At 51.8% G+C, this 27,890-nt stretch overlaps 1 protein-coding gene across 5 annotated transcripts in view; it reads right to left on the reverse strand.

Annotated features, from left to right (window-relative positions):
* The window catches only part of MYCBP2 (MYC binding protein 2), a 1,909,483-nt gene that overhangs the window by 1,599,772 nt on the left and 281,821 nt on the right, over positions 1 to 27,890 (reverse strand). For all 5 annotated transcript variants that reach the window (XM_078657470.1, XM_078657469.1, XM_078657471.1 and 2 more), the window contains exon 13: positions 12,348 to 12,512. In XM_078657470.1, the coding sequence (XP_078513596.1) occupies positions 12,348 to 12,512 (165 nt within the window). The remainder of the gene's footprint in view (positions 1 to 12,347; positions 12,513 to 27,890) is intronic.

A 27,890-nucleotide genomic window follows, 5' to 3' on the forward strand; every position in this document is an offset into this window, starting at 1 on the left:
AAATGGCGGCTCCTACCACGCTTGTCCCGCCGAGAGGGGAGATGCGTCCAGGCAGGCTTTTAATGGACTGTATTACTCCCGATAACATATGCTATGTTATGTTACAGCTATTTATAGAGCGCACTGTTACCCATGGGTGTCCTGGCGCTGTTGAGTCCTTTTGAGGCCTTAGAGGGAGAGGAAAGTGCACAGATAATTAGGAGGAGAAAAGCCAGGTTTTTAAAGCCTTTCTGAAGGAGAGAAGATCGGTCATGTACCTAATTTGCACCGGCAGGCCATTCCAAGCCTTTGCTGCATGTGTTACAAAACCTCTGCCTCCCCAGCTGGCTTTGCGCACTCTGGGTACTGCTATTAGTTTTGCTTCTGATGACTGTAGCACTCTTTTTGGAATATATCACAGAAATTTCTTTTTCAGGAATTCCGGGCTGGTTCCCTGTAGAGCTTTATGAACAAGGCACAGTGCCTTGAACTGGATCCTTTTTTTAATTGGCAGCCAGTGTAGGTTTTTGATCTGAGCCGAGATCGAGGCGAATTTTGCAGTGCCCGTGATCAATCTAGCAGCTGCGTTTTGAAGAAGCTGCAGTTTGTGCAGGAGTCCCTCCTGCATGGAAAGGTATAGCCCGTTGCAATAATCTAACCTTGACAGGGAAAGTGAGGTGATTACTGTTTGAATACTGTCTTTTGGTAAAAAAGGTATTATTTTTCTGCATGCTCTGAGAGAGTGGGTGGTGGTGGAAATCAACACATTCACCTGGTCTCTGAAACTGAGTTTGTTGTTGATCCAAACTCCAAGGTTTTTTACTTTGTTCCTCGGTACAGGAAGGGGACCCAGGGAATCTGGCCACCAGGTCGGAGTCCAGAAGCTAGGGTCGTTACCAAATAATATCACTTTTGTTTTTTCGGAGTTTAGCTTCAGACAGTTTTGTGCCATCCAGCCGTCTACAGCTGACATGCATTCTTTAAGACGTGTTGCTGTCTTCATCACTGCCCCTGGCAGCAGTGACACCGCGATTTGGGAGTCATCGGCATAGGAGGTTAAAGAGAAACCGAAGGATTCAATGAGAGGGGCCAGTGATGAAACATAGGTATTAACGAGCGTCTGGCTCAGCGAAGAGCCCTGGGGCACTGCACAAGGCAGGGAGAAAGGTTTGGGAGAGAATTCCCCTATAGCGACAGTTTGAATTCTGTTGGAAAGAAAGGATTTTAGCAATTTCCAGGCAGTACCCTGAATTCCAATCTCCTTCATACCGTCCATCAAAAGAGAGTGATGGACAGTATCAAATGCTGCAGAGAGATCCAACATGATCATCACTGCTTTGCCTTCTTGGTCAAGTATGGTCCTAATCTCTTCTGTAGATTTAATAAGGGCTGATTTGGTGCTGTGCCCCAATCTGAAACCATATTGTGATTAATTCAGCACCTGTGATTCACACAAGAACGTACTTAGTTGTACGTTCATGATTTTTTCTGCCACTATCGCTGGAAGAGGAAGCCTGTATATGGGTCTGAAATTATTAGGGTCTTTGGAATCCAGAGAAGGTTTCTGTGTTCGTTAGCAGACTAGCCGTAACATCCAAAGGGAAGGTCGAGCCGTGAATCTGCAACTCCACTGTTAGCGACTCTGATCCACTCTGCTCCATATTCGGTTTGTTGGAAGCGCTTCATCTTTACCAAGTAGTCTCTGGCATTACGATAAACATTGCTATTTCTGAAGCAATGGTACATAACTCAACCCATGAGCAGAGGAGGGATCTCCACTCACTCCACCTGGTCTGACCAGCCCTCAAGGCCATTACCTATACCGAGGTGTAAAAATCCCCCTTCATAGCTCAGTTGGTGATCATTAATAGCACCCACCGTTGACGGAGATGAAAATAAATTTGCTAAACCGGCACCGGAAACACTTTTCCCGGTGGAAAGGTTAAACAGATAAAATATGTCTGAGTTATCTATATGTTCCAGAAGGATACGGTTGCCGATGTCATCTAACAAACAATTCCAATTTGCTATCAATAGTTTCATCTGGAGTGGTAAGCTAGCAAACACCGCTTGCTACTGGTTCCTAAAGGCGATCGGGCTTTGCTAAACCAAACATGTTACTTTAAGTTACACAGCAATGCTTTCTAATATATTGGAAAACAGGGAAACAAAGAAGCAACAGAGTGTTATAGATCACATTATTGAAAGGCCATCCCCACATCGAACTTGTGAATTGCACTCATCTCCTTTAACAAGAGTATCTCTCAACATATGGCACAGACGGACTGAGCAACAAGTTGAGCCTTTCCCGATTCAAATCCCTATTCCCACAAGAAAGGGGTTTAAAGATCTGAGGTCTCACTATGTGATAGGCTGTGATTATCTGGTGCCTAGCTGGGCCCCTGCTACTGTACTTTCAAGAAAGTAGGCCCTCGTTAAAAGCAGAATAACAGCAACACACTTACTCATTAGCTGGTGCATTTTGCCTGCAAGAACTGGAGTAGTGACAACAAAAAACAAAATCCATTAGCACTGCTTCGCTCAGTGCAGAAAGGCACCAAGATCTCCCACTGTGCCATGGACAGGTCTGTCCATGCTTGTTCAAAACAGGATAGAGATCAGACTGGGCCACTCCTTTACGTCCTAATTTTTGTTTACAGCCCTCGCAGTAAAAAAAGGATATTGACAACGGGCGAATGAAAGGTCACCTCTCCGACAACAGGAGCCTTGGAAAAAACAGTTGCCCCCACCTCCTAACAGTGGAGTTGCAGATTCATGGCTCGACCTTCCCTTTGGATGTTACGGCTAGTCTGCCCCTCATCATGCCAGCTAATACTCTAGGCCAGTCACGTCCTCTTGAAAAATCCCTCTTAAGGCTTCCATACAGACCTGCAGGTTAACAGACGCTATTGTGAGAAGTCTACACACTCAATTTGAACCTTTTTTTCATCACTTTGTGACAAGCTCTTAAAACAATGGATCTTGTGACGCCTTTGGGGGAGGAACCCCTTTTAAAAAAATCCATGCTGACAACATTGTATCTCCCACTGGCAAAATACCTTGCCCACTGGGAAAATCAACTTTATCTGGCTTAGAAGCTCAGTTTAGTGCAATGAACTTGGCTCCCCACGCTGGATCATAACAAAAGGCTCACAAACAGTAACCCATTCTGGTTTTAACAATACAGCAAAGTGACTCTAGATACCTAGATACAATGGTACTATCCAGTGGCCTTTGATAATACGCAGGGCCTCGATCTTTTCTTTGGTAACCGGTATCGCGCATTGGCACAAAAACGAAGCAAGAAACAAGATTCAAGCAACGAAACACCACTACGACACTAGCATTAAGGCTGGCAAGCTCATGGCATGGCTAGGCTTGCGAGAGGCAGAGGCCCATTGGGTACATAGTATAGTGGGAGACAATGGTGAAACCTATACCACAGATGGGAGAATAGAAGAATTTCAAGACATTATCAGGAGTTTTATAGGGCGCGCCTTCTGGCTGGGACCCAATAAATCAAATCCTTCTTAGTCGCTGTGAAATGGTCAACCTTCCAAGGGAGGACTGTTTGGCCCTGGAGGAGGAAATTGCAATAGAAGTGGCTATAGCTAAGCTGAACTCAGGGAAGACTCCGGGCCCGAATAGCCTCCCAGTCGAATTCTTTAATAGGAACTCCAAGATCTTGGGTCCTCATCTCCTTAAGATGTACTCAGAGGTTAGGAGGTGGTGACACTGCTGCCAGATCTGCTCCAGGCTATGACAGTAGTGATCCATAAGAAAAGAAAACTAGCAACGAGTTGTGGCTCCTATCGCCCGATCTCACTGCTCAGTGTTGAGACTAAGGTTTTGGCAACAGCACTGGCCACGAGGCTCATAGAAGTTATATCCCCCTTGATTCATATGGATCAGTCAGGTTTCATGCCATGTAGATCCACTAGCTTCAGTCTCTGCAGACTCCGTAACTGTTTGGCAACAGTCCACTCATGCCCGGACCCACATGTAATCCTCTCTCTGGATGCAAACTTTAAAGAGACTTTGATTTGGCCCCTAAATTCCTGACCTGGATAGCGCTACTTTATCAGGAGCCAGTGGCCGCAGTACGAATAAATGGAATCCTCTCCTTGGAGTTCACCTTTGGAAGGGGGATGCAACAGGGATGTCCCCTGTCCCCGCCTTCTTCGCCTTAACGCTAGAGCCACTAGCCTGCCTGGTTCGCGACCATGCAGATATTAAAGGCGTTCGGGCCACAGAGGATGAGAAATATTTGCTATACGTGGATGAAATCATCAAATGTCACACAGCCGGAGAATACGATCCGGGTCGTGTTTCAGGTAATTGAAACTTATGGCGCCCATGCAGGTATAAAATAAACTGGGATAAATTGGTCTTGTACCCAACAAGAATGGAACTCGATATGTAGCCCATTCTGGGGAGATTTTTGGTAGTTAAGGACAGTATTGAATACCTTGGAATTTATGGAATCCCAGACAGAGCGTAGCTTAGACCAGAACCTTCGGAGGGTACTGTTGGAATTTCATGCTGACACAGACTGCAGGAAGGCATTACCACTAACATTATTGGGCAGAGCAACCACAATGCCGAAATTTGTATACATTCTTCAAAACAACCATCATAAATTCCCGGATGAGACTTTTACTAAAATAGATGGAGATCCAAAAACTTCTGGAATGATGGGCACCCCAAGGTGGCACTGATGACGTTACAACGCAATCACTATAATGGGGTATCGTCCTCCGAGATCTCAGAGCTTATTACTGGGCTGCTCATTAGATTGTAATAAATGACTGGGGATATGTGACTGGTGACCTCCCCATGTATGCCCTAGAAAGGACCCAGTTCCAATCTAGTCCATTTTGGGCAGGAAAGGGGCGCGAAGGCTGTTGCAGGCGACCCGGTGACATTGGAGGTTTTGTCCAAGGCGGGAAAAGGTATGGGGAACTAATAACACCCGAGAGACCCCGTTGAGGACTGGGATGAGGCTTAAAAAAATTGAGAGCTTTTGGGACACGGGACCTCATTGGGATATCTAAGCTTGGTAATCACCTTGAAGATGGTGGTTTTATACCCTTCAGCATGATTACCAACTCAGTGGCACACAGTATTACAAATGCATGCAGCTTAGACATGCATGGAAGGCAGAAGGTCTGGACACTCTAGTTACCTGAATATGCACCATTCAAGGGTAGGCTGCTCCTAGGTGAAATAGAGGAAAAGGTGGTTTCTTATAGCTACAAGATGATAAAGAACAACATGCAGGACTCCCTGAAGAAATTGAGGGCTAAATGTGAAAACGAGCTGGGTGACCTAGATAAGGAGGTAGCGATCAAATCATGCCTGAGGCTCATACAATTTAAGATTCTATACTGGTTTTATTATGGTCGAGCACAATTACATAAGTTTGGGAGAGCAAACCCCAATGTCTGACATGTTGTTGGACAACAAGCTGTCAAAGCCTCAGATGATAAAGATAGAGGACGCCGGTTTTGCAGTTTTGAAATGGTTGTGTAAAATCATCTGGCTACTACCATTTCTAGCTCAACAGGCAGTGATACAGGCACTTATTATGTCAAGACTGGACTACAGCAATGTGCTTTAGTTGAACAAGGATAAATCTTCCATTAGACCAGGGCAGGTGGTCCAAAATGCAGAGGTGAGGAAGCTTTATAGACTCCCGAATCGGACATCTGCAGCCGGTATTTTACAGGAGCTGCACAGGCTCTCTGTAGAAAATGTACTCAATTCAAATCCATGTGCCTGTTGTCAGTTGCTCCACGTTATTTACAGGAATTCGTCAAACTCTACCATCTATCCCGCCTTCTTCACTCCAGTGGACTGTCCCTGTGCGTTATTCAGACAGTGACACAGTCTCGCATAGAAGGGCGGTTGTTAGCCTATCAGGGCATGTCATACAAGAACAGTTGGAACGGTGTTCCTCACTGACAATCTTTCTAATACAGTTGAAGACCAGGTTATTTTGAGGTGCTAGTTCTGACTGCACAAGACCTGACGTTTAGCACCTCAGGACACCCCCACGCCGCACGGCCCTCCAGCTATAGGCCAGTCTGTGCCCAGCACCTCAGGTCCGCCCTTGACCTCGGTGCCCCTCGCTGCTGCTCGTTATTACTCCGTTTTTGCCCTCCTGTGCCTCTGTTTTGTCTCGTTTTTATTGCACTGTAACTCTGTTTTTATTTTCTGTAGGTTAGCGTCTTGCCACTTGTGCCCCTGGTGTGACCCCCCCTCTGCTCCCCGCCCCCTTTTCTTTCTGTGTCCTCCCCGCCTCCCAGCTGCTCCTCCCTCCCACTTCGCCTTAAATGGAGACCGCGGTCACACGCAGCATGTGCGCCAATTGTGCGCCGAAGGCGCGCCAAAGGCAAGCTCGTCTGCGTCCGCCCAGCGCCAGGACCCCTGGTCCCCGACGACGCCAGACCTCACGACGGACCTAAGACACCACCACCCTCAACGCACTCAACGCCGGCCCACCCCCCGCCTGCTACCGAGCCACCCCGAAACGCACCCACGGACCCTTCACCTGCCAAGCCTGCAAGTTCACCTGCCTCCGGAACTGCACCGCACCCGCCAAGCCGCGCACCAGCAGCAACCACCTCAAGTGCATCCTGCTCAACACCCGCTCCGTCCACAGACATGCCGTCGAACTCTGGAACCTGCTCGACACAACATCACCAGACGTCGCCTTCCTCACGGAAACCTGGATGAACGCCTCCTCAGCGCCCAACATCTCCATAGCAATTCCGGACGGATACAAGATCACCCGGAGGGACAGCGTCACCAGACTGGAGGAGGCATCGCCATCGTCCACAGGAATACCATCCGAATCACTACCAGCTCAGACGACACCTTCACCGCCGCCGAACACCTCCACTTCCAGATACACACCGACCTCAAGACTACACTCAGAGGCACCCTCATCTACAGATCCCCGGGACCACGCACACAATTCAGCGAAGACATCACAGACTTCATCAGCCCGCACGCCCTCCCCTCCGCCGACTACATCCTCCTAGGGGACCTCAACTTCCACCTGGAGAACAACAAGGACAGCAACACCACCACCCTGCTGGACAACCTCGCCAACCTCGGACTCAAGCAACTGGTGAACAATCCCAGCCACTACGTCGGCCACACGCTTGACCCAGTCTTCTCCTCCAGCAAGTAGATCTCCTTCAGCCACTCCACTGGACTTCATTGGACCGACCACAGCTGCGCCCACTTCAGCTTCAGAAAAACCACGACCCACCACCACCCGCAACAGGCTCCTCGCAGGAACTGGAACAAGATCACTGCCGACCAGCTCACCACCTGCCTCAGCCAGAACCCCCCCGCCAGAACAACGGACCCCAACGAAGCAGCCAGCAACCTCACACAGTGGATCACCAACTGCGCAGACGACCTCGCACCACTGAAGACCCCCCCAGCAGATACAGCTGCAAGAAAGCCTCTTGGTTCACCGACGAACTTAAGAACTCCAAGAAGAAGTGCCGCACCCTCGAGAAAGCCTGGCGCATCGACCAGACCACAGACAACATGACTGCCCTCAAGCACGCCACCCGCAATCACCACCAGCTGATCCGCACCACCAAGAAGACAGCATTCAAAGAACGACTGGACAACAACGCCCACAACAGCAAGGAACTCTTCAGCATCGTCAAAGAGCTCTCCAACCCCAGCGCCGAAAACAACGACATCACTCCCTCGCAAGACCTCTGCGACTCACTCGCCTCGTTCTTCCACCGCAAGATTGCCGAAATACACAACAGCTTCGGCACACCAACCACGCACCCAACCACCGAGCCAACGCCCCCCACCACCACCCTCTGCGCCTGGACCCCGGTCAGCACCGAAGACACCACCCGCACGATGAACACCATCCACTCCGGATCCCCAACCGACCCCTGCCCCCACCACGTCTTCAACAAGGCCGACTCCATCATCGCACCCCAACTCCGGGACATCATCAACGCCTCCTTCAACACCACCACCTTCCCGGAAAGCTGGAAGCACGCCGAGCTCAGCGCCCTCCTAAAGAAACCAACTGCGGACCCCACCGACCTCAAGAACTTCCGCCCCATCTCGCTCCTCCCTTTTCCTGCCAAAGTCATCGAGAAGACCGTCAACAGACAGCTTGCCGCCTTCCTCGAGACGAACGGATCCCTCGACCACTCGCAGTCCGGCTTCCGAGCCAACCACAGCACCAAGACCGCCCTCATCGCAGCCACTGACGACATCAGATCCTTGCTCGACAACGGGGAAACAGCGGCCCTCATCCTCCTGATTCAAAAAGTGGGGGTGGTGATGGACAGAGCATCTGAATTAAACAGAACACTCGTACCCAGTCAAAAGATCAGGGCTTGATCCATCACCGTTTTTTAGCTCACTGCACCATCCCAGCTCAGAACCTGGCTACATGCAAATTAGTCTGACCCTGGCCCAGTGCATCATGGGAACAGGGCAGACCAAACTACCAAGCCAATTCTTTACTGGACTTGGCTTGGTAGTTTGGTCTGCCCTGTTCCCATGATGCACTGGGCCAGGGACAGACTAATTTGCATATGGCCAGGTTCTGAACTGGGATGGTGCAGTGAGCTAAAAAACGGTGATGGATCAAGCCCTGATCTGTTGACTGAGTAGGAGTGTTCTGATTAACTCAGATACTCTGTCCATCACCACCCCCTTTTTGAAACTATTTTGGCCACCACAAGTGTGGAAGGGTATGCTCAGACATGAGTCCCTTGCTCACTGCACCATCAGGATTCAAGCAAGCCGGGCCGAAGACGGCTGTAATGCCAGAAACCGGTCCCCGGAAGCTTGTTTCCTTTCCAGTGAAGAATTGGCTTGGTAGTTTGGTCTGCCCTGTTGCCATGATGCACTGGGCCAGGGACAGACTAATTTGCATATAGCCAGGTTCTGAACTGGGATGGTGCAGTGAGCTAAAAAACGGTGATGGATCAAGCCCTGATCTGTTGACTGGGTAGGAGTGTTCTGATTAACTCAGATACTCTGTCCATCACCACCCCCTTTTTGAAACTATTTTGGCCTCATCCTCCTGGACCTCTCCGCAGCGTTCGACACTGTCTGCCACCGCACCCTAGTGCAGCGCCTCAGCAACATCGGAATCCAAGAGAAGGCACTGGAGTGGATCATCTCGTTCCTCGCCGGAAGAACCCAGAGAGTCCACCTCCCCCCGTTCAGATCCGAGGCCACCGAAGTCATCTGCGGCGTACCACAGGGACCATCGCTCAGCCCCACCCTCTTCAACTTCTACATGAACCCCCTCGCAGCCATCGCACGCCAACACAACCTCAACATCATCTCCTACGCTGACGACACCCAGCTGATCCTCTCCCTCACCAACGACCCAGCCACCGCCAGAACCAGCCTACACGAAGGGATGAAAGACGTCACCGAGTGGATGAAGAACAGCCGTCTGAAACTGAACTCAGACAAGACGGAAGTCCTCATCCTGGGATCTTCTCGCTCCGCCTGGGACGACTCCTGGTGGCCACCTGCCCTGGGCACCACTCCCAAGCCAACAGACCACGCACGCAACCTGGGCTTCGTCCTGGACTCCTCCCTCTCGATGACCAGACAAGTCAACGCCGTCTCATCATCGTGCTTCAACACCCTGCGCATGCTCCGAAAGATCTTCTGATGGATCCCTACCGAAACCAGGAAGACTGTCACCCAGGCACTCGTCACCAGCCAACTGGACTACGGAAACACCCTCTTCGCCGGAACTACAGCCAAACTACAGAAAAGACTCCAGCTCATCCAGAACACCTCCGCATGACTCATCCTGGACATCCCCCGACACAGCCACATCTCCGGCCACCTGAGACCTGCACTGGCTCCCCGTCAGCAAGAGGATCACGTTCAGACTCCTCACCAACGCACACAAGGCTCTCCACGACCTGGGCCCCAAGTACCTCAACAACCGCCTGACCTTCTACACGCCCACCCGCCAGCTACGGTCGACAAGCCTCCCCCTCGCCTCCGTCCCACGCATCCGCAGAGCCACCGCCGATGGAAGATCCTTCTCCTACATGGCAGCCAAGACATGGAACTCCCTCCCCATCCACCTCCGGCGAACCCAGGACCATCTCTCCTTCAGGAAGCAGCTCAAGACCTGGCTTTTCGAGCAGTAACGGACCCCTCTCCCCCCAGCGCCTTGAGACCCTTCCGGGTGAGTAGCGCGCTATACAAATGTCATGATTGATTGATTGATTGATACCCCAAGCGGGTAGCTGAGCGCTTTGTAAATCCTGTTAATAATGAAAACCTCCAAAAAAGCATTTCTTTGAGGACAACAAGGAAATGTATTGATTTTTTTTCTAATAGAGTCATTCACCTGTGGAATACCCTGGTTCTTTTGTTTATACTGCACATAAATCATCTCAGCACGATGTGAAAGACTAATAATGGCACACACATACTTGGTAGTAAACATATACCCCGTTCTTCAGGCAAGAATGTCAAAAAGACTCCATGAGCTGGGTTGTGTGACTTGTATGAAAGATCTTGAACTGGTAACAAATATAGCAAAACATGTCATGACCCTTGGCCCAAACAAACAAAGCCAAGGAATATGCTCATAGGCAACTTAAGGGTCAGAACAGTAGCTTGGATTAACTTTTGATTCCAAGCTGATGGAATCAAATCTTCTTACTAAATGAAGGATGTGCTTCGGGTAGACTCATGAAACTGTACTCTGAATCGCAACACGATTAGACCATAGACCTCTGGCCCAGATGATTACCTTTCTAAAATGCTAAATGTATTACCTCACTGACCTTTGGAGCAGGAATCTGGGGCTATGTTTATACATCCTGTATTCAAACACCCAAGAATAGATCCCTAAGGCACATGCTACTCTTGCCACAATCTACCCCAGCTGCTCTTCTACATATTTTAAGTATGTAGAAAACAGATAAAAGTGGCAACTGTTTTTATGGGTTTCCATTTGCAACAAACCAGCAGTGAGACTGAATAGGGAAATTATACCAGACTGCCTCTCACTCAATCTTTGGCCTGAAATTCACTGGCTAAAAAACATAAAGGACTTAAAAATTTTTTATTTAAATGCCCTCCTAGAATAGAGCTCGTTAGGGGAAGAATGTCTGGATCATCTCTAAACCGCATCTCTTTAACCCCTTCCAGGCTGATGACGAGCTCAGCTCGTCATGAGCGTAACCTGCCGTGCGCTCATGACGAGCTCGTCATGTAACGCGGTATTTTTAAAATTACCGCGCACAGCGGGAAAAGCCGCCGCAGCGATGCGGTTAAAAACTGTAAAGGAGCAGAACCTTATTTGAGGATGGGAGACCATCCATTCACATATTATATTTTGGTCAGATTTAGATGTGGGACGGTCCACCATCTACTGTCCTTACTCAATATTTTACTTGCAAAGGATATACAGACTTATTTTCTAGTGTGAGTGTGTGCACTGTGTGTGAGTGTGTGAGTGTGTGCACGTGTGTGTGTGTGCTCTGTGTGAGTGTGTGTGTGTGTGCACTGTGTGTGTGCGCACTGTGTGTGCGCACTGTGTGTGTGTGCGCGCACTGTGTGTGTGTGCGCGCACTGTGTGAGTGTGTGTGTGCACTGTGTGTGTGTGCACTGTGTGTGTGTGCACTGTGTGTGTGTGCACTGTGTGTGTGTGCACTGTGCGTGTGTGCACTGTGTGTGCACTGTGTGTGCACTGTGTGTGCACTGTGTGTGTGTGCACTGTGTGTGTGCACTGTGTGTGTGTGCACTGTGTGTGTGTATGCACTGTGTGAGTGTATGCACTGTGTGAGTGTATGCACGTGTGAGTGTGCGCGAGTGTGCATGCACTGTGTGAGTGTATGCACGTGTGAGTGTGCGCGAGTGTGCGTGCGTGTGCATGTGTGTGTGTGTGCATGCGTGTGTGTGTGTGTGCATGCGTGTGTGTGTGTGCTTGCGTGTCTCAACAAGCCTGGACTGTTCATGTTTAACTCCCGTTTTGTTTCTGGCAGCCAATGACTCTAATGTCTTGCCAATTGATGGTTTACTGTTCATGACAACCAAAATAAGTGAAGGTATTCACTTATATCAAGGTGACTTCCAAAATTTAGGCAAATTCCATTTGATTGAAATTGTTTAAACAAGAAAATATGAGAATTCTTATTACATTTAATTTACCAACTACCCATTTTTCTTAAATGTATTAGTGAAAAACACATTGCTGAAAATTTCAAAACATGTAACTTTAAACTGGCTTTGATTGCGTTTGAAAGGTTTCCCTCGTCCATAGATGAGCCTCCTGTATAGGTGCATCCTGCACACAATTACCCATTACACATAAAACTTACAGGAGCTGTCGGAATAAATGGCATCTTTTCCAAACATGTAGAGCTCTCCTTCTTTCGTAGTGATGGAACTGCTCCCATTATTGCACGCTGTGTGTACCACAATCTTCCCGTCCACTTTTATTAATTTTTTAGGCTTGTAAGGCTTTGACTGACGTCTGCTTTTAGCTGAAAAACAAAGAAGAGTAAAAAACAAAAATTAATAACATCCATTGATTTATACATTACAATGAATTCAGAATCAAAAGATTTACTTTCAAGAACTAATAACCTGGGCTTCCAGGGTGAATCATAGCTTTCATATAATCTCTATAGAGATCTTTATAAATGTAAATGTTACTGCTAAAAAAACAAACCTTCTTTTTGACGTATAAAGGTGTATCCTTATGAGACATTTGTGGGTCACTGTCTATATAGGAGGATCGTTCAGTAAAACTGTTGTGTAATGGCCAAGACAGCAGAGTTGGCCCATATGTTGTTTCTGCTGCTCTTGAATGCACATCAGGAAGCCATGAAGAAGAGGCACAAAGTACAATTATTGAATTTTCCCAGACCATGTATCTATCAGAACATTGAGTCATAAGTCAAGAATGAACTATTATCAGTTCTATTGTGGCAACCTCTCAAGTCACTGAGTTGGACAAAGAGAAACAGGTTCTTGCCTAGCAAACCATAATGCTCTGCTGGGCCTGATCCACGCTAACGTCAGAAGAAACACTCAATGCTCTGGAACTACACAAATTCTGAGTACTTAACTTAAAGTGACTGGGGGTCGTGGCCGACCGGTGAGCAAGATGGCCGCATAAAACCGACCAGCACCTGGTGACTCGCCAAAAGCCCCAAATATCCGCCTGAAATCCAGCAGTAAGAGTGGGAGAACGTCGGCATGACCGGCTGAGGAGGCGCGGGACCCCTGCAGAGGGTCCGCGGCGGTCCACCCGGTGGGGGCTGTGCTGAGCCGACCGGCTCCAGTGTTTCTGGTGCAGCGGGCGGCCCAGGCAGACGGCCCGAGAAACAGGAGATCGTGGCCCGCGTGACAGTGGCTGGGAGGGCCCCGCGCTGAACAGAGGCGGTGACTGGGGACACCTGCCCCACTGCCGGCCCCCACCCCTCGAAGGATGAATTGAGCCGACTGGCTCCGGAGTTGCGGGGGTCCCGGGTGACCCAGCTCGCGGTCCCACATTGCGAAGGGGGTAAGGCCTGCATCGGCCAGGGATCGGTCGAGGGTTGAACTGGGACTGTTTCTGGCAGCGCATGGGGCCGAGAAGAACAGGCTATCCCAGCAACTCCACGGACGAGGATTGCTGGCGGTGTGACGCAGGAGAGAGGTGGAACGGCGAGAGGCCAGCGCTGGGGCCGGTGTCGGTGATACGGGCGTGGGATCCAACTGAGGAAGACCGTGAGTAGTGAGGGACGTGGGATCTTGGTGTGTCTGGCACGGCTGTGGCGGAACGGAACCCTCCTGGAAGGCATAGTGCGCGTCACAAGTACTCTCTTCTTTCTGCCATAAGTAGCCGGAGTGACACAGGGACCGAGGGGAGATCCTGGACGACGGACCCATCATAGAGTCTACAATGCGCCCCAAGAAACCCACCACCACGCAGACCAACACTATGGATAACTACACGGCGCTGGCCGGGGGTGGGGAGGCTGGGCCCCCAGGAAACTCTGGTGCTGCGGAGCCGTCCCTGGCCTCTATTTTACAGGAGATTCAATCCCTGGGGACGACGTTGCATGCTAAAGTAGATGCTGTCACGATCGAAATGGCCCTCCAGAGAGCAGACCTGAATGAAACCTCGGAAAAAGCGACTCAGAATGCGGTGGCGATCACGGATCTTCAACAAGCCACCAAAGAACTGCAGGGCCAGGTTCAGCGATTAACTCAACAGCAGCAGGCGGAAGCCCGCCTGGGGGACCAAGAAGGAAGGGCCCGAAGGAACAATGTGCGAGTGGTAGGGGTGCCGGAAAAAATGGAAGGGCCGAGTGTCGACTTATTCCTGGAGGACCTTATCCTGAAACACCTCAAACCAAAAAGACTTTACAAGTTCTTTGTGATTGAACGGGCGCACAGGGCTCCGGTCCCCCCGCCTCGCCCCAGGGCTGCTCCAAGGACGATTATAGCTCGGATCCTGAACTATAGGTAACGCGACGCCATCTTACAGGCCGCCCGGCAACATGGGGACCTACGTATTAACAACGCTACCATCCGGTTCTTCCCTTGACTTCACCATCAAGGTTCAACAGGAGCGCAGGTCGTTTGATGCTGTCAAAAGAGAACTTCGTACCCGGGGGATCAAGTACATGATGTTCTTTCCAGCACGTCTTAAGCTTCTTGTAGATGGGTGTCACGGGGTGGGACGCCGCGGCGTTGTCAAGGATGCTGACGTTGACTGGTGGTCAGCTGTTCCCCCCTGTTCACACCTATCTGTTTCCGACTCACAGCCTTCGTCAACCTGGCCGGAGGAGGGGCCTCAGACAGACAGTAGCACACGTTGGGAGAACCTGGACAAAGAGGCACACGGACCCTTTAAATTTCCCGGCGAGGACGACGAAACCCCGCCCACCTGGTTCGTGACGACGCCAAAAGGTAGCCCGACCCGGAAGACGACGAACAGCAGTTCCGGAGCAGGAGGAGGAAGCGCGAGAGACTGGAGAGCAGAGACGGAGTACGGCGGAGAAGAGTTCCCGACGAGCCCAGCTGTGGACTGCAAGCCAGGAGGCCAACGGACAGGCGATCTGCCCAGCCACGTTCCCGCGGGAGGAGCGTGGCTCACAAAGGTACGGGGCAGAGTGGCGGGCTGGATAACACGTAGCAACCAATCGACCGAGTGATTGACCAGTGTTAATAGTGTGTACAGTCTCCACACCCCCTTCCCTCACGAGCACTTAGAGCACTGAACCGGCCGTGTGGATAACGCACATGAGCACTTTGTTTCCTTCACTCCCCTGGGCCCAACAAACCGTAAAGCGGAACATAAGAGTAATTGTTCCTCCCTTCTTTGTTTTGTCTTCCGGATTCGTCCCTGACCTGGGAGGAGCCTCCAGACCCCAACGACATCAACGGAAACACCGGTCTGGAGGGAACCGATACCCGGCGTGGGAGGAGCACCCTGGACCGTCCCATCTTCCCCAGAGGCGTCAAGATGGAACCGGACGAGTTTGCCCGGTTGAGACTCTCTAGCCGAAGACGAAAGGCTTACTTAAAAATAAAACCTTTGTTAAAATCATTACTTCAAGTGTCTGACTCTCTCTCTACGGTCCCTTCCGATCCCGAACCCCAACAATGGGAAATCCTTCTTCTTCACGTCCCCGGAGGACGTCTTCGCATGGTTGGAGGAGCAGACACGGTGCCCTGACACTCAACAACCAGGGGACAGTTGGAGGGACACAGTGGTGCGGTCCCCGGCCTCCTCCGCAGGGTCGGCGGAGAGAGGTAAACGGCAATGTGGCGGGCCCGGGGGCCGGGCGGTGTGAGGGCCCGGAGCCTATCGGCCTCGCCGGACCTTGGCTGAGGTGATGGTGAGCGGAGGACTAGTGTGGAACGGCACGTGAGACATGAACACTCCAATGTCAGGGACTGGCTGTGTGGGGAGGTACCTTTTCTGCCTAACAGACGGGCGGGACATTTGGCCCTACAGGGGCTCCTAAAACAGAGATGGAAAACGGTGAAGGATGGGCATGACTGGTTGCTTTACATTCAGATTTGATCCGTTCCTATTGCTTATCTGCCCTCCCTGGGGTTGGGATGCCAAAGTTGCTACTTAAGTAACGGGTGGGCTGGGGGTGATCATCAGGAGGCTGGTTTGGTCGTAGCTCACATTCCGCACATTTTTCGTTCTTTATGGGAGACAGGCGCTCTGCTGGTTGGGGTGAACTGAGTCACGTTAGCCTGAGAAGCAGGGTTGCAGGGAGGGGGGTGGGAGTGGGGGGGGGGGGAGCATTTTTGTTTCTACAGAAGTATGCGCTGAAGGCTCCGCCAGGAATGTTTACAGTCGTGCGGGTGGTGGGGGTAGTGAGGGTGTCCTAACTGTTTTCTGGTGGTACATTATGACACACACGTTGACGACACGGAAGATTAACATTTTATCGTGGAACATCAATGGTCTGCAAAACAAAATCAAACGCACCATGGTCCTTCAATACCTCCATCGGGATGCTCCTGATATAGTTTTCCTCCAGGAAACACATCTAATAGGCAATCACTACAAAGCCCTTAACGGGTTTGGATACATACTACAGGCACACGCGGGCTTCACCACGGGCTCCAGGGGAGTTGGGATCCTGGTGAAAAATTTGCTCCCATTGGTGAATAACCACAGGTGGTCTGACCCGCTGGGACGTTATGTAGCTACATCTGGGCGGTGGGAGGGACGCACACTCAACCTTTGCTCGGTCTATAATATCCCCCCTGAGGCTGCACGGCACCACATTCCCGGACCTCGGGGGACTACTCCAGGAGATGCCAGACGGAGTCTTGATATTGGGGGAAGACATGAATGATGTGATGGTGAGAGACATGGATAGGTCATAGGCCCCCCCGGACCAGGGGGGGGGGGAACACACCACCTTGGAGACTTTGCAACCGCATTGAGTTTGGTGGACCTGTGGAGGGCACATAACCCGCACCTCCGGCAATACACACATATTTCCGCAGCACACGGGTCAGGGTCCAGGATTGATTACATCTTCACCCAGATGGGACACATGGGGCTTTTTCCTGATAGTTACCATAAAGCTAGAGGAATATCTGACCATTCCCCGGTGGGAGTACAATTAAGAAGCCCCGTTCGAGATTGGTCCACCCCGCCCAGGTTGGATGTCTTCCTGTTCAAAGATCAGGAGTGGTTTGGTGAGCGGGTAGATCTCTATTTTGATGAAAACATGGGTTCGGTTGAGTCTCATTTTACCCTTTGGGAGGCATCTAAGACCGTAGCCAGGGATATTGTACAGGCAGAAGCTGGAAAGAGGAAGAAAGAAAGGCAGGCCCAGGCGGAAGGTCTAGAAACGGAGATTACCATCCTGGAGAATGCAAGGGGGGAAACCAGTGAGCAAGAGCTGGAAAATAGGCACAAATTAAGACTCAAAGAAAAGGAGCTGCAGGATGTGCTGACTGCCCAAGCACGGTCGCAGCGGTGTGTATATGATCTAGGGGACAAAGCAAATAGGATGATTGCCTGGCTAGAGAAACACGATGGGGATCGCAATTGGATCCCGGGTATCAGGCTGGGAGACGGAACTATGCGGGTTACCGGCGCGGAATTAGCCGAGGCATTTGCGCAATACTATGAGGGAATCTATCAGCCGCATACTGAGAGGCTGGAGAGTGAATGCACTGACTTCCTGCGTGACATACCCCTTTCAGTGCTGGCACCGGAAGATAGAGACCTCCTAGACGCCAACGTCACGGTGGAGGCAGCTATGAGCGATCTGCAGGGTGGGAAGGCTCCGGGCCCTAATGGGTTCCCAGCGGAGGCGTTTCGGTGTGTGTCAGGACGCCTCGCCCCGCATATGTTGAGCATGTTTAATGCAGCCAAGGAGGACAGGGGCTACCGAGGGACCTCCGATCAGCCACGATAGTCACAATACATAAGCTAGGCAAGCCACAAGAACTATGCAGCTCATACAGGCCGATTTCCCTCAACTCCGAGACTAAAGTTCTGGGTGAGGTGCTAGCCACTAGACTGGGGGCGGTGATTCAGTCCTTGATCCACCCAGATCAGTCAGGCTTCATGCCCCATAGAAACACCAGACTTAATTTACGGCGATTGTTCGGGGTGCTCCAGACGATGTCCACGCTGTGAGAAGTTGGCCCGATATATGATGCTCACTAGTTCTAGTGATCACCTTGTATCAGTCCAAACAACCCTTATGGTGATTGGTTGTAAGTCAACCTTATAGACCAGCTATCCTAATGGTAGCATGGACAAAGCAGTCTTAGGCTAAACTCTTTTGGCATGTGAAGCCAGCTGTTTTACCACAATATAACCCCTTGAATACCAGATGAAAGGACACCACACAGGTTGTTATGAAAATAAACAATATATTTATTAATAACAAACACCTCTGAACTCTTTATGAGATCAGAGGGCTAAGCACATGACAATCTCTTAGGAAAAATACGATAAGTTGCACAAAATTACAATGGTGCCCTAGGGGCAAGGCAAACCATATACTAAGTAAATGGTATAAGGAAATCGATGGAAGGAATGGAGCTGTTCAGAGGCTGTAAGATCGCTTGGACTACGCTATCCTAACTTTAGGTAAGTAATAGGAGGCCCACGGGACGCGGGTGCACAGTGTGAACTCACACGCGGGATGCGTAACAACGTCTATGGACAGTACAGTTCAAGAAAAAGGTGAGTACGGACAATCCTGACTGGTTAGGACTAAAACGACTGTGAATCTGGACACTAGGAGAGTCAAGCTACCCTTGAGCACCGAAATGCTCTCGTTACCTCACCCACGGGCTGCGGGTGCATAGGTGCGAAGTCGTGTCGGGTTTCTGCGTTGAAGTCAATGGAGCCTGAAAGAAAAGATGCTGCAGGCGACCAGGAGGAAGATGTCCGGTGTGATCCAAGGGTGGATCAGAGATGCTGAAGACCTGAAAGCAGAGAGGACAATGTTCAAAGTCACTAGCCAGTGACTGGAGTGGAACCAGGAAGGAACCTGAGGTCGTCGTGGCGATCAGGTGAAGAGTGGACGCTTGTCTCTGCAGCCACGTGGACCAGGAGGTGTCTTCGACGACCAGGATGGAGGCACGAGCTGTCCCAGGCAGGCTCTCGCTGTCGGCGGTGTCGGATCCGGATTTGGAATCAACAGGCCTTGGCAAAGGCAACCCACGCGGTGAGTGGAAACGGCGTCTGGAGTGGACCAGGAGGGTCCAGGGTACTCCTCTTTTGGAAGGGAGCAAGGGCCAGTCTGAGCAACCAGACCAGCAGTGTAGTTTTCAAAGTTCGTCATCTAGGAGGTCACTAGCCAGCCGGCAAGTGACCAGACAACGCGTCGAGCAGCAAACAAGCAGAAGGGCCCCACGCAGATCTCGTGGAAGCTGGAGGGCTGATCTTCGGTGCAGGGGCTCCTCGGGGCTGGGGCTTCTCAATCCCCAAAGCACTTGGTCGAGTTTACCTCGGGAGTCGTGCTGGAAGCGAAGTGCAGTTTCTTTCAAGATGGCCGGTCCCAAGTGTCTCGTCGCACCCACGGATCTCAGCTGTGCTGCAGATGTGAGTTGAGGTCGGAGAGGTCTGGGAATCCGGGTCTCGTCGGGCTCTGAAGTCTGGATCCTCACGGGAAGACGACAAAGTGAAGCCGCTGGACGCTTGATGGTGCCTGCAGTTGCAGGGTGGACACTCCTTGCCCACAAGGGAGATTTCTTCAGTCCAGAGTTTCTTCTTGTAAAGTTTCAAGTCAGGATTAATCTAATTTGGAATGGGACCAGCTCCTACCTTTATTCTGCTAAAGGGGGCTGTACTATGACTAGGTCTCTCCTATGGGTGGGACCAGGAAGGTGGGTGGTTACACCCCCTATCCTTTGTCCGGTTTTCGCGCCAGAGCTGGGGCAGGGGTGTCCCAGCGACTGGTTTGAACCGGTGTATGCACAGGGCACCTTGTGTGCCCCAGACATGTCTCATTCCTTTCAGGCCTGTCCTACCCAATACACCAAATCCTGTCTGGGGTGGTGCTAGCACCTCCCAAGGCAGGAAACCCTTTGTCCAAGCCTCCCTCGTTGGAAGGACTCCCAGCAGCAGGAGGTCAGACTTGTGTCTGTGGTGGCAGCATCCATTTTGTGATGCCAAGGCTCGAGTTAACTTTAACCGGGGTTCACAGTTACATACATGTCGTGTCCCTCTAGAAGGGTGGAATGCTACCCCCGTCGCCAGAATTGGCGAGAGGGTAGTATTCCAATTCGTATGACACCTTACTCGACATGTTTTGATAATGTTATACCAGAGTTAGCATTCAACTGCGAGGATGATAATGCACTTAAGAGTATATGGTATAGCGTTATCATGGAACAGCTATTAGGACTTGGTTCCGCAAGCTGCAGACGGGCTCAGCTCATGCCAGAGCACCATCTCACATAATTCCAAGCACTCTGCCTTCAGGATTGATAAGGCCTGCCATAGGAGTGACTGATAGGAGTATATGTGTCCATTTTGGGGTTAGATATAGGTAACTGTATCTACAGCAAAGGGTGATTACACCACCTTGCCCCAGCTGTCTTAGCAGCCAGTTGTGTCAGTTTTAGATGGCCAGCCAGGGGTGGCATAATACATGCTTCAGCCCCTGGTAGGCCCTGGGTACACCTATGCCCTGGGTACCTAAGGTACACTGTACAGGGACTGATAAGGTGGCCCAGTACCAATTGGTAAATGCACCTAAAGTACATGGATGTCAATTTAGAGAGAGGACAGCTAGGCTGTGGGTCTGATTAGCAGGCCCACAGCCAGGGAAAGTCGTAAACCAGTGAAGCAAAAAGCAAAAATCTGGGGTGACCATAGGATTGCAGACCCCACTCTCCTACACGCGCGACCTGCGATACCAGCGGCCCTCCTCTCATTGGATGCCCATATGGCCTTCGACAGTATAGAATGGCACTATATATATGCAGTCCTGACACGAATGGGCTTTGGGGTCTCATTCAAGGCGTGGGTGAAGCTATTGTACACTGCACCGGTTGCGAGGGTCCGCGTCAACGGTACCCTCTCCAGGGAATTCAAGTTGGGACAGGGGACACGGCAGGGATGCCCGCTTTCCCCGACACTATTTGCCCTGGCCCTTGAGCCATTAGCAGCACGGGTAAGATCTGATCCCATAGTCAGAGGCATAGATCTGGGGGGCGGCTGGGAGGAGCGTATTTCATTGTACGCCGATGACGTGTTACTCTATGTACAGGACCCACTGATCTCCATCCCACGACTTATGCAGCTTCTGTGATCGGATATCGTATAAATTGGAGCAAATCCCTGGGTCGTAGGTTGTCGGGACCCCCCGTGGAAGTGGTTTTGGACTGTGGAGGGCTGGTGCGGAAGGAGTCCTTCTGATACTTAGGCATCTGGATGACGGCATCTGAGGAGGAGTTCCTGCGTCCGAATATCCAGGCCCAACTGGAGCGACTGCATGGCGACGTGGCGCACTGGAGAACGCTCCCGCTCTCCTTGATGGGGCGCGCCGTCCTATTTAAAATGATGGCCCCTCCCCGCCTCCTCTACGTCTTGCAAAGTACCCCCTTCCCAGTCCCAGAGAAGATCTTCCGGATTATTGATTCGGAGATTCGAGCGCTCCTTTGGAGTGGGGGATGCCAGAGGATCGCACTGAGGAAGCTCCAACGGGGGGTTTATGACGGGGGGGCTAGCAGTCCCAGATATTAAGCTCTACTACTGGGCGGCCCAGTTGGTGAACATCAATGGACGAACCCGCCTATAGAGTAGACCGTATGGTCTTGGGAAACGGCACCTACCTGGCAAAACTATCGCAAGAGCAGGCGGGGCCCGCAACTGCTGCCCCAGACGGCGGCTGTCGTGGGAGCGTGGAAAAAGGCGACAAAACTATTGGGGTGGGAGGCGGAGCTCACGGCCCAAACCCCACTATGGGCCGGGGACTATCTTCCTGAAGTGACGAAACTGAGGGGCCTTAACAAATGGAGTTTGATAGGCATTGATGTACTGGGCGACCGATGGAAAAGAGGAGATGTCCTAGAGTTCTCCACTCTGCAACAGGAATTCCAAATGGGGGGAGGTTAGTTTCTCCACTACCAGCAGGTCCGGCGCGCTGTCCTCAGATATCTCCAGAAGGGAGATCAACTTCCGGAATATGCCCCGCTAGAAGATAGGTTGCTGTCAGACCCGATGATAGACAAGGCCATTTCTCTCACGTATAGAAAACTTATCAACAATCTCCCCGACCCCCTGGAGCCCCAGAGGTACAGTTGTGTGTCGTCGGCGTACATATGGAATTGGACATTAGAAGCTTGGAGCAAGGTGGCGAGCGGTTCCATGACGAGGTTGAACAGCGTGGGGGAGAGGGAGGATCCTTGTGGAACACCTAGATCTGCAGGCACAGGTGACGATAGCACATTATCGATCTTGAACTTCTGAGACCGGTTGTGTAGGAAGGACGAAAACCATTTGAGAACCGTTCCCGATAGACCCATTCTAGTGCTTAGCAGCTCCAGCAGGTTCTCATGTTTGACCGTGTCAAATGCTGACGAGAGGTCAAGAAGGATGAGGAGACAGGAATCATTGCGATCAAGAATTTGGAGGGCGTCATCAATTATGTGTGTCATAGCTGTTTCTGTGCTGTGTTTCGCTCGGAAGCCTGATTGATGAGAGTTGAGGAGGTCAAATTGGTCAATGTGTCTTGTTAGTTGGAGTTGGACACATTTCTCCAGCAGTTTGGCCAGGGTGGGGATATTGGTGATGGGCTGGTAGTTGTTTAGGTCAGACGGATCAGCTGTAGGTTTCTTGAGTATAGGCGTGACTTGCCCCACCTTGAGGGAGTCTGGAATGAGGCCTTGTTGCAGGGAGCAGTTGATGATTTTGGTCCAGAGAGGGAGGAGCAAGGGGATGAAGTCTTTTACAGCACTAGCAGGTAGAGGGTCTGTGAGGTGGTTAGATGGCTTCAAGGTGCAGAGCAATTTGTGTATTGTTTCTTCCGAGTAGGTATCGAAGTACTGCCAGGAAGCCATGTTTTTAGGTTGAGTGTTAGCCATTCTTGTGTGGTTGGGGAATCGGCTTACATCCATGATGAGGTCATTTCTTATGTTGTCAGTCTTTAGCTTAAAGAAAGCAGAGAAGTCTTCACAGTGTGGGGTGTCGCTTGTTGTGCTATTTGATTGTAGGGGTTGTGCCTTTGTTTGGGTTTTGATTAGTTCGGAGAGTTTTCTTGGCCTGTTTTTTGCTTGGTCCAGTTGGCGGCTGAAGAAGTCCAACTTTGTCCGCTTTATTTTCCTGAAGTAGGCATTTCTCTTGTTTTTAAGCCTTTTGAGGTGAAGTGCTGAGGGGTCCGCTCTCCAGGTGCGCTCTGCCATTCGCATCGAACGCCTGTCGTTATTGAGTCTGTCGTTATACCAGGGGTTAGAAGTTTTGGTGGAGACTCTCTTCAGTTGTAGTGGGGCGACTTCATTGACTAATGTATTCATAGATTCAAGGTAGTGGTCAGTCAGATTGAACATCCGAGGCACCTGAAGGGGGAAGGAGGAGATTGCCGATGTGGGGAGGCAGAGTAGAGGGGTTGAGATTCTTCATGTCCCTTTTCCATGTTTTGGATTTGATTCGTTGAGCCGGGTTAGGTTTAACTGTTTCATTGATAAAGAAGGTGATAATGTGGTGATCTGACCAGTCGCAGGGTAGAATCGTCTCCTCCCCTCCAATAAAAATGGGAATCGGATGTGGGCCTTCTGAAAGAGGATGATTGGCAGGAGGCGCTGCACAGTCCCAGGAAAGTGGAAATTCGTGCACCGTTTAGACTGGTCCAATTACGCATCCTTCACCGCTCCTACACCCCACGCACAACACAATATCGTATTGGGTATGCTGACACACGGTTCTGTCTGCGGGGCTGTGGTGAGGAGAGCTCCTTCTGCCACATTTTGGGGGACTGTGTTAAGATCCGAGAGTATTGGTCTAACATCGCAGCCATTATGTCGGAGGTGATCGGGGCGGCGGTGCAGCTGGAAGCTCGATGGCACATCCTGGGGGTGTTGAATGATACCACTTGGCCTAAGTGGGATAAGATCTGGTTGGCATTAGCAAGCATGGTCGCCAAGCGAAACATAGCACGATTGTGGGGTACTGATATGCTGCCGACAGTGGAAGGATGAGAACATGATCGGAACTGGTGTCAAAGGGCGGAAAGAGTGATGAACAAGTTACTTACCTTCGGTAACGATATATCTGTAAGAAACAGTAGTTAGTATTAGATTCCTTACCTTAGAATATCCCCAGGCGTCAGTCTGGATCCGGAAACTTTTGCGTAGCAGTACCCCTGCGCGTCGGTAGGCGTCGTCTGCAGGCGTCCCCTGCGGCTCCGCGTCGTCGGCGTCGTGCGCCGTGATGACGTCGCTGGAGTATATAGACGCCGCCTCCGCGCGCTGACGTCAGTTCTTTGCACACAGCTTTTCCGCGCCAGAACACGCAGAGCCATGTGAGAACCAACACTGGTGCCATTTGAAACTAGGGCCCTGAAAGGGATGTCCTTAACCCTAGGTATCAGTTCGCAGAACGGGGAGGATGGGTGGGGCGGTAAGGAATCTAATACTAACTACTGTTTCTTACAGATATATCGTTACCGAAGGTAAGTAACTTGTTCATCTGAAAGAAACAGGTTAGTATTAGATTCCTTACCTTAGAATAGATACCCCAGCAATACCAACCCCGGTGGTGGGTCTGCGAACCAATACAATCCTACACCAGAAAATCCTGGAGGACCGAACGGCCAAAGAAGCCGTCCCTCCGGACTTGACTGTCCAGGCAGTAATGACTCGCAAAGGTGTGCAGCGAGGCCCATGTAGCCGCCTGGCAAATGTCCTGCAAAGGGACTCCCCGGCCCAGGGCAGTAGTAGCCGCCGTGGCCCGAGTGGAATGGGCCCTCAGCCCAACAGGAGGCTCTTTCCGAGCCAAAGAGTAGCATGCTTTGATGCACAGGACGACCCACCGAGAGATGGTTCATTTCTGTACCGCCCTTCCCTTCTTCTCACCCACGTAGCCAACAAATAGTTGATCATCCACCCGGAACTGGCGTGTGCGATCCATATAAAATGAAAGCGCACGTTTTGGGTCCAGACGATGGAGCCGCTCTTCATCCTTTGAAGGATGCGGAGGCGGGAAGAAGGAGGGTAAGGTGATGGACTGCCCGATGTGAAAAGCAGAAACTACTTTGGGCAGGAAAGAAGGTCTAGTTCTAAGAACCACCTTGTCAGGATGAACGGACAAGAAAGGAGGTTTCACAGAAAGAGCCTGGAGCTCACTCACTCTCCTGGCAGAGGTGATGGCAACCAGGAAGGCCGTCTTTAAAGTGAGAAGACGGAGAGGACAGGAATGAAGCGGCTCAAAGGGAGCGCACATCAAGAAAGTCAGAACCAGGTTCAAGTCCCACTGAGGCATCACGAACGGAACAGGTGGATACATGTGCGTGATGCCTTTCAAGAATCTCAGTACAATAGGGGACTTGAACAAAGATGGCTGATCAGGAAGCCTCAAGAAGGCGGAAAGGGCAGAAAGGTAGCCCTTGATAGTGCCCAGAGCAGAGCCCTGCTGGGCAAGAGAAAGAAGGAAGAGGAGAACCTCAGAAAGGGGGGCAGAGAGAGGATCCACAGCCTTTGCTGTGCACCATGCCACAAATCTGTTCCACCGGGAGGCGTATACCGACTTTGTGGAGGGACGCCTGGCTGCCAGAATCACATCACAGACTTCAGGAGGCAAGTCAAATGGCCTCAACTGTCGCCGCTCAATCTCCACGCATGGAGGTGGAGGCTGGACAGGTTCGGGTGGAAGACCGCCTGCTGCGACAGAAGGTCCTCCTGAAGGGGCAGGCGGATCGAGGGACCGACTGACATGCTGAGTAGCTCGGGATACCAGTACCTTCTCGCCCAGTCCGGAGCCACAAGGATAACTTGGGCCCGGTCGCGCCTGATCTTCTTCAGCACTCTGGGCAGAAGTGGTATAGGCGGAAAGGCGTACAACAGACCGCAACTCCACTCGCGCCGAAAGGCGTCGCCGAGAGAGTGCCGTCTTGGAAACTCCAACGCGCAGAACTGATGACATTGCGCGTTCTCTTCTGTGGCGAATAGATCTAACCAAGGCTCTCCCCATTGCAGAAAGAGGCCTTTCGCCACGTCCGAGTTCAGACGCCATTCGTGATCCACCGAGCACCGACGGCTGAGTTTGTCCGCCCTGGCGTTCAGAGAACCTGTCAGGTGTTGAACCGTCAGTGTCACGCCCTGACGTTCCAGCCATTGCCAGAGACGCAGGGCCTCCTGGCAAAGGGTCCACGACCCCACTCCGCCCTGCTTGTTGCAGTACCACATGGCGGTGGTGTTGTCCGTTAACACCTGCACTACACTCCCGTTGACAAAGGGGAGGAATGCCTTCAGTGCTAGGCGAATCGCCTGCAGCTCCAACATGTTGATATGGAGCCGGGACTCCGCCGGACCAGATGCCTCTGATCTCCGCCTCTCCCAAGTGGCCTCCCCAGCCCTGCAGGGACGCGTCCGTCACAACTACGTGCTCCGGTTGTGGAAGGGAGAGGGATCTGCCTCTGACCCAATCGCGGTCCGTAAGCCACCACTGCAACTGTCTCGCAGTGCCCTCCGAGATCAGGACATGGTCGGACAGGTTGCCCTGATGCTGGGCCCACTGAAACTTCAGGTCCCACTGCAGAGCCCGCATCTGCCACCTGGCGTGATGCACCAGAAGGATGCAGGAGGCCATCAGCCCCAGAAGCCGCAGCGTCAACCTGACCGAAACCCGGGACAACGGCTGAAAGATGGGAATCAGAGCCTGAATATCCCGGACCCGCCGTTCCGGAGGATAAACCCAAAACTGCGCCGAGTCGAGAACCGCTCCGATGAAAAGGAGCTTTTGAGAGGGACACAGGTGTGATTTCGGCACATTGATGGAAAACCCCAGCTCGTGCAGGAGGTCTGCCGTCATCTGAAGGTGGTGGACGACTGTCTGGGGCGAGCCCGCCTTCAACAACCAGTCGTCGAGGTAGGGGAAGACTGAAACCCCTAACCGGCGCAGATGAGCTGCGACCACCGCCATCACTTTCGTGAACACCCGTGGGGCGCTGGTAAGGCCGAATGGGAGCACGATAAACTGAAAGTGCTCGTGGCCTACCGTGAACCGCAGGTAACGCCGGTGGGCCGGCAGGACGGGGATGTGAAAATACGCATCCTGCAAGTCCAACGCTACCATCCAGTCTAGTGGGTCTAGGGCAGCCAAGACCTGAGCCAAAGTCAACATCTTGAACTTCTCCTTCCGGAGGAAGCCGTTGACGTTCCGTAGATCCAAGATAGGACGCAGGCCCCCCTTGTCCTTCTTGGGTACCAGAAAGTAGTGGGAATAGCAACCACACCCTACTTCTGGCCCAGGAACGCGCTCGATGGCCCCCTTGGCCAAGAGGGCCGTAACTTCCTCCTGCAGAAGTGTCAAGTGGTCCCCCGACACACGGTGGTTCTGCGGTGGCATGGCTGGAGGAGTGGTCTCGAAGGGGAGGGAGTAGCCCCTTCGGACGAGCTGCAGCACCCACCTGTCCGATGTGATAGTGCGCCAGCGGGAGTGGTGATGGCGAACCCTGCCCCCCACTGGCGTCACATGGGCCTGAAAGCTCGGACTAGGAGGATTTGGAGGCTGCTGCGGGGGGAGGTGTGGACTGACCTCGCCGCTGTCCCCGACCGCCTCCCCGGCGGAATCCACGGCCGCCACCGCGTTGAGAAGTATTCTGCGGTGCGTGGCTGGCAGCACGTTTGGGACCGCCCCTTCCTTGGCCACGAAAGGAGCGAAACAAACCCGTTTGCTGGCGCTGGGTCGGGAGACCCAAGGACTTGGC

Source organism: Lissotriton helveticus, chromosome 8, assembly GCF_964261635.1.
Source record: "Lissotriton helveticus chromosome 8, aLisHel1.1, whole genome shotgun sequence".
In the NCBI taxonomy this organism is placed as follows: domain Eukaryota; kingdom Metazoa; phylum Chordata; class Amphibia; order Caudata; family Salamandridae; genus Lissotriton; species Lissotriton helveticus.